General features: G+C 35.0%; 1 protein-coding gene and 1 non-coding gene across 2 annotated transcripts; both read left to right on the plus strand.

Annotated features, from left to right (window-relative positions):
- Nucleotides 1–1270: 1270 nt before the first annotated feature.
- Nucleotides 1271–1343, plus strand: TRNAE-CUC (transfer RNA glutamic acid (anticodon CUC)). Its single transcript has one exon. It is a non-coding gene; the product is annotated as a tRNA-Glu (tRNA).
- A 2044-nt stretch (nt 1344–3387) lies between these two features.
- On the plus strand, nt 3388–10638 carry LOC100249666 (BTB/POZ domain-containing protein At2g30600). Its single transcript, XM_002270639.5, has 13 exons — nt 3388–3849; nt 3998–4940; nt 5838–6167; nt 6866–7096; nt 7454–7615; nt 8058–8270; nt 8388–8435; nt 8528–8586; nt 9486–9618; nt 9704–9778; nt 9863–9943; nt 10167–10235; nt 10314–10638. The coding sequence occupies exons 2-13, from the start codon at nt 4140–4142 to the stop codon at nt 10530–10532; spliced, it is 2421 nt and encodes an 806-aa protein (XP_002270675.1). The 5' UTR covers nt 3388–3849; nt 3998–4139; the 3' UTR covers nt 10533–10638.
- Nucleotides 10639–10995: the final 357 nt, after the last annotated feature.

Raw genomic sequence — 10995 nt, forward strand, 5'->3', positions numbered from 1 at the left:
AGGGATGGATAATATATAATCAGACCACTTGTCTTTTCTCATTTTTTATTTAAGATAATTAATCTTATCTTATTACACATCAAACATAAAAATACGATATGCTATCTTCTCTTATTTTGTTCTATATCATATTTTGTTCATCAAATTTGAAAATATAATCATCCATTTTTTTTTAAATGTCATCATTAAAAAAAAAACATTTCATTTTAAAACCTACATATAAATAATTGAAACAAGGGATAACCAATTGAAAGAGAAAAAAAAAAACAAATTGTAAATATAACCTTCCTTTAAAAAAAAAAAAACAATTTTGGACATAAATATTCTCATTTTTTTCTTTTAAAAATAACATTTTATTTTAAAATACATATGTAAATAATGAAAATATTGAAAAATATTTATGTCAAAATTGGATTATTCTTCAAATTTAAAAATACGAAATGTCAATTTTATAAATTTGAATTTATTATTGTTATTTTTAATTAATTAATTATTGAAATAATAAAGGAATTTTGCATAAAAAATTAAGTTATTTTTTAAAAATACGGGAAGAGATGGATTTACAAAGTTAGCGATTATTTCATTTTTTTAACCAATTAATTATTAAATATAACCAGACTATCTTAAAGACATAAGTTAGCTCAATTTGATTGTCTTTGGCGATAGCATAAGATAAAATGAAGAAAAGAAAAAACTCATTTTTTACCTCAGTTGGTAGTGCAAGTGTGGGTTGAGTATAGGAAGGGAAGTCCTTAATTGGTGTGCCGCACTGCCGCTTTAGGGGCATGAATGATGATGGTAGCACACAACAAACCTTGTACGCATTCAGTGGTTGACATCACACTCCTCGATGTCTGTTGTCTTCGATAGAAGAGAAGATGAGGATTGACCATTCAGGGACTCCAATAAAAGAGATGATGAGGATGTGTTCTTGGGAATCGTCTTCAACCCCTTTTTTCCATCCGCCAATTCGGCACCGCCTGACCGCCTTAGGTAAACAAAACCTTTGATTTATTTGAGGGGCTAACGTGTATCATTTGTTTTGATCATAGAATAGTGAAATAAATTAAATTTTGGACTTGAATATACGAAATAAATTAAAAAATGGAATCGAATTGATGAAATAAATAAAAACCGAGCCGAATAAGCGAAATAAGTAAACAACATGCGTATTCCTCGATTTAAGGAGATGAAATAAACTAAAATATAGACAATTTTAAGTGCATTTAAACTAATTTAAATATATTAAGTCAAATGATGAAAAATCAATTCCGTTGTAGTCTAGTTGGTTAGGATATTCGGCTCTCACCCGAAAGACCCGGGTTCAAGTCCCGGCAACGGAAGTTAAAATTTTTAATTCCTTTTCATGTCAAGGAATACTATTTGGGTGTCACAAGTGGGGGGACTGGGCTGAAAAATGGTTCTTTGCTATTTGGGCCAGTTCAAACCGGCTATTTGGGTATCACATGTTGGGCGATATTGTGCTCTTCAGCCCAGTCCAAACTATATTATTACACATCTTTGCTATTTGGGTATTATACATTGGGGTCATCAGCCCAGTTCAAACCGGCTATTTGGGTATAACACAATGGGCGGCATTGGGCTCTTCAGCCCAGTTCAAACCATATTATTTTCGTGTATTATGGACGGTGGGCTCTTCAGCCCACGTAAAGGAATGTCAAGGCTGGGAAAGTCCTTTCAAAACAAGTTGAGAGCCAAGAAAGCATATTGTTTTCATAAAGCAACTCCAAATCAAGTGGAAAACATAACCTAGAATCATTATTCATACAGCACAACAGAGAAGCTTTTAGCCAAAAACTAATTTTGAAACATTAAAGCTGTGTATGGTCACGAAAAGTACTTAAAAAAAGAAAAAAAAATTGACACTTAAGGCGGTATTTGTTTTTTTAACTTTTTGCTGAAAGCAATTTGTTTTCATAATTTAGATTTTTTTTTTTTTTTTACTTTTTCATGACTTATTATAAACTTTTTATTAAATAGAAAAAACCAAATATGTAACTTTTTATAAATAAAAAAAAAACATATTGGTTTTTCTTTATTTTTTAATACTTAATAAAAATAAAATAATATAAAAACAAACAACATAATATTTAACACTATTAAGTATTAAAGTTCTATTTAAAATTAAGTAAAAAAATAAACAACATCTAATTCTCTTTTCTATCCCTCGTCTTTTCTTATTAATTCTATCCATTATGCTATTTATAGGGTTACATGCAATTACCTTTTTGGATTACATATCCCTTTACAGAGTTGAAACATGGATTGAGTCATGACCATAAGAGCCCCATGAATTCACTATCAATATATCTTCAACAAATGGGCGACCAAATCAATGTCTTGATAATCTTTTTGACAGGCCTTTTAACCGATACAACTTATTAATACTATTTTAATTTATTAACACAATTCTAATTTATTATACCTCTTTAAAACTTTGAATCTACAAAAATATTTAATTTTAAATATTAATTAATTAAATTATTAATTATTATATAATAATTTAGAAAATAAATTGAATTTTATTTTTATATTGGCGTATAATTTTATTTAACTTTTGAATTATAAAATATTTTTAAACTTTATAATTTCTAAATATATGATCGAGTGAAGGGGCTATTAGGCTATACACAGGATGAGCCGACCCCATCATGACATGGACACAATCATGCCTTTGGGATCTACGCAGAGTCACATTGCCACTCTTGACTCATGGGGCCTACGTGGCATTGACTCCACTCATAATTTGATATCACTTTTGAGTATGGATTCACATAAAGAGCAATTGCATATCCAATGAATAAAATAAATAGGAAAGAAATAAAGGATTCTCAATGTCTAAGAAAAAAAGTTAAAAAAAAAATAATGTTTTATTATTATTATTATTATTATTATTATTTTTGCATTTTCATTGAAAAAAATTAGAGAAACTTCATATGTTTTTTTTATATGTATATTTTTTTTATTTTTAATAAAAGTAAAATATTTTTAAAATAATTTTTTTTTATAAAAGTAAAATATTTTTATAAAAAATATAAATTTACCTTATATCTTTAAAAAACTTTAAAATTTTAAATACATATTTTTTAAATTTTTTACTTTTTTTTTTCATATAAATTTGTAGAAAATTTTAATTTTATAAATATTTTTTCTAACATTTTTCCAAACTATTTTCTTTGTTTCAAATTTTATCGCAAGCGCATAACATTTCTTTGAAAATCAGAATTTACACCACCTCCCCTTAAAGGAATATTCATAAAAGGAGAAAGAAGATATTGCGTGTCAAGAAAATAATTGACCTTGAAACCTGAGACTCGGGTTCGAAAGCTACACACCCACGCTCTGCCGGCCACGTTTCATTTTACTGCGTCAATAACCATAAGTTTCTCTCTCCACTCACCATCTCTGTAAATTCATTCACAAATGTCTCTTCGTGGTTATGAATTATGATCAGTTTTTCGGTGACAGAGACCCCTGAATCAGTAATAATGCGGAAAGAAGTTAAATAAGGATACAACCCAGATAAATTCTACAAATAGTTGTTGAATTTTTGAGGTGGATATTGCTCAATTTGCGATATTTTGGTTGTTGTCGTCTCTATTGATTACGTTTTCATTTTGTCTTCTTTCTCGATTTTTCTTGTTGGGTGTCAATTGGGTTTTCTTGTTAGATATTTTTTTCGTATATTGATTGGAGTGTTGTATACTGAGGATAAGGATGTGGCGTAGGATCGATAGGAACTCTTGTTTGAATTGATGTTTGGTCGTTGTTGGGTGATGTGGGATTCTAGCAATTTCTGAGTTTCAGTCAGACAGCGACGAATGAGCTGTGAGTAGATTTTCTGAACCTGTTTTGTTGTTTTTGTTGACTCAGCTAATACGTCAAGCAAAATTAGGAAATTCCATGTGATTTATTTTCTCATGGTTTGGTGTACTGCTTTGATTCGGTTCGAATGGATTTTTTTTTTGGAGGACAGGTGTTTGTTTTTTTTCTTCAAAGAGATTAAGGCGGTGTTTCTTTCGGCTATGTGATGTTGTACGAAGTATAAATGGAGGCGTTTCTCGGTTATTAGTGTGCCCGAAAAATTGAGTGAACAAAGGTAGTTATTATAGGGAGAGATGATTGAGAAGAAGCAGAAGAAGTTTCTTACTGTGGCACCATTTGAGTGTGCCTGGCGCAAGGACCTGAGGTTTCGGGAAGCTGGGCGAGGCTGTGTGGCATTCGAAGCTTTTGCTCACAATGATGTCACGTTGGTTTTTCGGGAGAGTGTGGGAAGTCAGCACTACCATTATAAAAGGGATAACAGTCCACACTATACGGTAATTCTTGGTAGTCATCGGAATCGGAGATTGAAAATTGAGGTGGATGGGAAGACTGTGGTTGATGTGGCAGGGATCGGGCTTTGTTGTTCTTCGGCATTTCAGAGCTATTGGATCAGTATCTATGATGGTTTGATTAGTATTGGCAAAGGAAGATACCCTTTTCAGAATCTTGTGTTTCAGTGGCTTGATTCCAACCCCAATTGTAGTGTTCAGTATGTTGGCCTAAGTAGTTGGGATAAACATGTGGGTTATAGAAATGTCAATGTATTGCCATTAACCCATAACCATATATCCCTGTGGCAGCACGTGGATTATGGTGAATATGAAGGAGGGGAGGATGGTGAAGAGGATTTGGAGGATGAGTATGTGAGCTATGAAAAATGGGGACTCGAAAATTTTCTTGAGAGTTGGGAACTATCTGATATGTTCTTCATTGTTGGTTTGGAGGAAAGGGCTGTACCGGCTCACAAGGTTATCTTGGGGGCATCTGGTAATTTTTCTTTCACTTCAGCAGATGAAGAGGTTGTCCAGCTCCCAGGGGTAACCTACCCAGTTCTTCATGCATTCCTTCAATATATCTATACGGGCCAGACCCAGGTATTTTATTTTCCATTCATTCCTCATTTATCTTCATTCATTTGTCCTTTCTACTGCTTGGATAAGCAAATCACCCTTGGAAGTTGCTAGTTGGTAGGAGAGTTGGTTGTCAATTACCTAGGATCCATTTAGATGCACTTGTTGAAGCATGGTGTTTCTGTTTTAAAAGAAGAATAGGAGAACCTCTGAGAATAGCATTAGAGTGACTTGGATTTACTTAGAAGCATAAATGGAACAAAGCTCATCATTATTCTCGTTGTTATTATTATTATTATTATTATGATCCAGTACAGATATTGTTGTCATTTCATGGAATATTTTATTTTTGTAATTTTTTGGTGGCCCCATCCTTTTTTCACATCCCATGTTGTCCACCCTCAGCTGTTATACCTGTTTTGAGTTAAGAAAATAGGGGCATATCAAACCATTCTTAAGCGTTCCTTATAATTGGCTATAGATACAGCTCCAGATATTGTGAATACCCTTGCTGAATATGGATAATTTAAGTAATATTAAAGAATGGTAATGGCTTCTTTTTATCATTTGAAAGCAGAACTTTTCAACTTATTAGACAACCGAAAATGTTTGTCCATAGTATCTCTAATTGCACCTGTGCTACACATCTTGACATCTGACAAATTGATGATTGGTTGTGGTTAGAGCAATGAAACAAAGCATTTGCCTTTGTGATAAATGATTAGGACTCAAAATTTAGGTATGGTTGATGTGAGTAGTTTAAACTGTATTCGTTATATCTAGTCTGTGCATAAGATAATTCATTTCTTTTGAGGGTAAAGTTACAGTGACATAATCATCTGTTCTAGTAAATATCTATCACATTTTAAACTTTGTTGCAGAGCTTGAATTTCTAACAGTGCACGTGTCTGCTTGATGCAGATTCCAGAGTCACAACTTGTATCCCTGAGGGCTCTGAGCTTACAATTTGAAGTGATGCCATTGCTGAAGCAGTGTGAAGAGATTATTGAACGTTTTAAACTGAATAAGAAATTATTTGACTCGGGTAAGAATGTTGAGATATCATATCCAAATGCTTGGCCCCATTGCTGTACATCTTTCCCATCTGGACTCCCTGTGAATATGCCGAGGCTCAAAAAATTGCATTTTACTGGAAAGTACTGTGATGTGGACATCTACATTGAGGGTCATGGTCTTGTTGCACAGCCACATAGAATTATCCTTGGTTTATGGAGTGCTCCATTTGCAAAGGTGAGGTGACTTGATATCTCCACCTCAGTAATGTGCTTTTTGAGATTGACTCTCTCATGTTCCTTGTATATAGTAGGAAATGTACCATTGCAGTCTTTCCTGGGTTTAGGAACTTCTCAAGCAGGGAAAAAGATGCATGTTATGCAGGATGATTGGATGGTTAGTTGGCATTTTGTCTCAGTGGGTTATAGGATCAACGAACCTTTAGTAGAATCTTGCAAGATTACTTCTTCCCCCTAGAAATTTATTCACATTGTTTGTAGAAATCAGAAGATACAGAAATGCCTTGCAATTTTTTAGCCAAAAATCAGCAATTTTAGGGAATTTGCATTTCAACAAGCCTTGAGCAATTTTATGTTTCCTTTTGTTTTTTCTTGCCTTGCTATGGACACTGCTCTTGATCCATGATTAAAGATGATACAACCATGCTTGTGGGAATATACATGACATACTTATACAGCATTATTGACATGAAAAATGGCTGGAATAGGTGTAATCAAGACATGCCTCTGTAGCTATGCCTCTCTATCTGGTATGTTGGCTCATTCCATGTAATGGAGTTCTATATGGGGTTGTGGTTAGTTTGTGCGTGCATGCGCATGTGTGTGTCTGAGTTTGTTTGTTTCCTTGCTTTTTTTTCTCTTTCCTCTTTTACGATCTAATAATATCCCTACTGAAGGCAATGGTTGTATTGGCAGATGTTCACAAATGGAATGAGTGAGAGCATTTCCTCAAAGGTTTGCCTAAGGGATGTGTCGCCACAAGCATTCAATGCTATGCTTGAATTCATGTATAGTGGCAAACTCGATATAGATGATACCATGGACACGGGGACTTTGTTACTCCAGCTTCTTCTATTGGCAGATCAATTTGGTGTTGCTCTCTTGCATCAGGAATGCTGCAAAACTCTTTTAGAATGCCTATCAGAGGTAGTATGGTAATCCTTATTTTACCACATATTCTAGTTCATCAATTTTAGTCACAGTTACATTGTTGATCTGTCATTATTCCAAAGTACTAGTTGTATGACTAGAATTAAAAGAACGGAGAAGTGACTTGCGGTTTCGAACTTCCGAAAACAAAAGAAGCGACCCTTTTATGAAAATGGATTATAATTGATACCTCTCATCTACATATTATATGCAGGGACGGAGTTCTCTAGTGGAAGAAGGTCATACAACAAGACTTTCTCTATTATGCACAAGTTAAATGGACGGCGAAGCAGAAAGTTTTGGCAAAGTAATTGGGTTGTTGCTTTTGAAGCTAACTTTTGAACTTTGTTGCAGGACTCAGTATGTCCAATTCTCCAAGTGGTTTCATCAGTTCTGTCATGTAAACTTATTGAAGAAACATGCCTGAGGAAATTTTCAACACACTTCGATTATTACACAACTGCAAGCATTGACTTCATCTTGTTAGATCAGACAACTTTTTGCAGTATTATTCAGGTTGGTTTTCACTTTCCAAGAGGTTCACTGATTGGTTTTCCATGAATCGAACTACATTTGCTTCCCTGAGGAAATTATAACTGTTCCAATAACTTAAAGAGTGTGAAGATTACTGGTTACTGAAAGTAGAGAAAAAAAAAGAGGAATGGGCGTTAATTTCTCATGATGTTGTAGGGGTGGAAATGGTTTCTATCTGGTAAACTGATGTCCTGAAGGAGTTGGAGACACCTTCGGATAGAAATATGGTACCTGTAAGGAGTTGGAGACACCATTTGGTTCCTTTAAATAGGAATATGATTTATCACTGTGGATTTCAGATAGAAAATCTCCTGCTTCCAAGCCAAATCACACTTCTTCATTGGGAGTTGCTTCCTACTACATATTGGAAAATCTATATAACATATGTGGATCATTTCTTAAAATAGAGCTATGCGTTTTGCAGCATCCAGATCTGACTGTAACGTCTGAGGAAAGAGTTCTCAATGCAATCTTATTGTGGTGTATGCAAGCAAAGGAATTGCATGGGTGGGAGGTAGTGGATGAACTCATAACATATTCAACTCCTGAACTCCTTTTCAGAGAGAGGCTTCACTCAGTCATTGATTTGTTGCCATTCATACGGTTTCCATTACTGCCATATCCCTTGCTCAAGAAGGTATGTTGAACCTGGATATAGATACAGGTGAAGACAAAAGATTTAGAAGCCAATTTGTTTAAGAGAGCAATTGCAATCTTAGCTTGTTTGTTACCATTTATTAAATTGATTTTGCAGTTGGAGAAGAGCAGCCTTAGCAGACAGATTCCGGTTTTTGATGATCTTGTGAGTTGAACTTTTGTTCTTGCCTATTTTCAGTGCATATTGTTTCTGGGAAAAGTTTGAAATTGATGTTATGTTTCTTGAAACAACTACAGGTAAAGGAGGCAATCAATTATGTAGAATTTGGATTGGCAAGGCCAGAAAATGACCAGTAGTAAGTTTTCACATTGATGTTATTGGAAACTATGAAGAAATAACATAGAAGGTGCTTTTTCATGGGTTAAAATGCTGTTGAATATAACATGTAGAATAGAATTTGCTAAATTACTAGGCAAACAACTAGAAACAAGATATCTGTGCCTCATATGGCTAAGATAATACAAGATTTAAAATCTCAAAATTTCCATTATTAACTTAGAGATCAAAAAATGGAAGTTCTAGTTTACAATTAAGCCTTATGACCTACTATTCTGTCTTCCAATGAAGGTATAGAAAACTATGAAGAAATAGGCTTCACCATGGCTAATGCTTCCATGGCCGCCTCTTGCTCCAAATTCCCGCATCACTATTGCAACCCTTTGATCCACATATGAGTTATGACTTTGACCCGGCCACTTATTTTGTGATAGATTCTAAGATTACTGAGATAATGACTTGAACTTGAGACCTCCAGTTGACCAAAACTCTAGCCAATTTTCTTAGAAACTTAAATAATATTGTCACTTATTTTCTGGTGGATTCTAAGATTACTCAGATAATGACTTGAACCTGAGAACATTGGGTTACCAGAAATTCAATACTGAGTTATCAATGTTCTTTAAGACTTAAAATGTTAGGATCTTGACTCACAATGTATAGCACGCTTTAATAAATATAAGTAGTCAAATTTTCCTTGATGGCTTTAGTTTCTTGTATGGTTAATCTAGCAACTGATTTTTTATTTAATTTAATTAATTTATTTATTTATAATCTTTTTGGTGGGTGCGTTGGCTGAGAATGGAAGTGGGAAAGGGGGGAATGGTCCTCATGCACCTCAATGTCATCAACTCTCACTTTCTCTGTGTTTTCATGTTCAGAGGGAATCATATCTAACATGGCTTCACCTTTTTGCAGTGCAAGATTTCAACATAGGCGATCTAGCTTTAAGGAGCTCCAGTACATATGTGATGGGGACAGCAATGGAGTTCTGCACTTTGCAGGCACATCATATGGGGAACATCAGTGGGTAAATCCCATTCTAGCCAAGGTACACTTTCTGGAATATTCACTGTTTTGAAGCCAACAGAAATTCCTTCATATGACTCCTAATGCTCTTAAATTGCATGTATCAGAGGATTACTATTACTGCAAGCAGTCCAACTTCGAGACATACTGACCCAAAGGTTCTAGTCTCAAGGACTTATCAGGTAGGATAATCTCAATCTTGTGATGCTAATCTTGCATTATAATCTCCTCTGATTGGTTATTGATTTTGAGTTTTTGTGCACTAGGGAACATCTTTCACTGGGCCTCGAGTTGAAGATGGGAAGAACTGTTCATGGTGGATGGTTGACATTGGCGAAGATCACCAGGTTTTTATCTCTACACATAAATCCCACAAGCTTCTTACGTTTTGTCATATCAGAAACCATTCTAAAAAAGTTTGCAATACCGTCATGATGTATTGGCTAGAGTTTTCGCTAGTAAAAGAAAAGATAAGGGAGGACTTGTAGACGGGTTGGTATCATGACCTTCAACAAATGTCTGGTCTATTTTATCGGTAGTAGTAACATTGGAGATTTTTACTTGGTGCAGCTTATGTGCAACTATTACACCTTGAGACAGGATGGATCGAGAGCCTATATTAGATTTTGGAATCTTCAGGTAAAGAATGATTCTTTAATCTTTTTTTTTTCCAAGCAAATAATGGTGCTTAACAAGTAGATTTTATGGATACCACAGGGGTCGTTGGATGGGAAAGCTTGGACAAACTTGAGAGTACATGAGAATGATCAGACAATGTGCAAGCCCGGTCAGTATGCATCATGGCCTATAATGGCACCGAATGCTCTACTTCCCTTCAGATTCTTTAGGGTTATTCTGACAGGTCCCACCTCTGATGCTTCTAACCCCTGGAACTTCTGCATTTGCTTCCTGGAACTGTACGGCTACTTCCACTAATTTGGCTAAATCATATTTACATTTCCCAGTTGTGCGCACTTGTGATCTTCCTACATTGTTCCAGTAAAGCTAATGAATCTACCCCTAAATTCCTTTTTTCCCTTTCCGTTATCACATCTAATTCACAATCAAGTAATTGACTAAACATCATAACTCTTAGATTATCACCCTTTTTCTAATATTGGATCATTCAACATTCTGTTCTGGCCTTTGGCTGAGCTCCTGTTTTAGGATGAAGCAAAGAGTTCGCCATGAGGTACTCAAACTAGGGCTGGGCTGCTGCCCAACGGAGGGGCTGGGGCTGGAGCTGGGAATGGGGAGGACAGTCCAGCTGCCTGCTCAATTTTCTGGGCCTACATTTACATGCTGCTTGGGAGCAAAGAAAGTTACGCAAAGAGCTTTTGCTAGTTTCGTAAATAAACACTTTCAGGCTTAACGCATACCTCGTTTAGGTGATCATACG

The sequence above is a fragment of the Vitis vinifera genome, chromosome 18, assembly GCF_030704535.1.
Source record: "Vitis vinifera cultivar Pinot Noir 40024 chromosome 18, ASM3070453v1".
Classification (NCBI taxonomy): Eukaryota; Viridiplantae; Streptophyta; class Magnoliopsida; order Vitales; family Vitaceae; genus Vitis; species Vitis vinifera.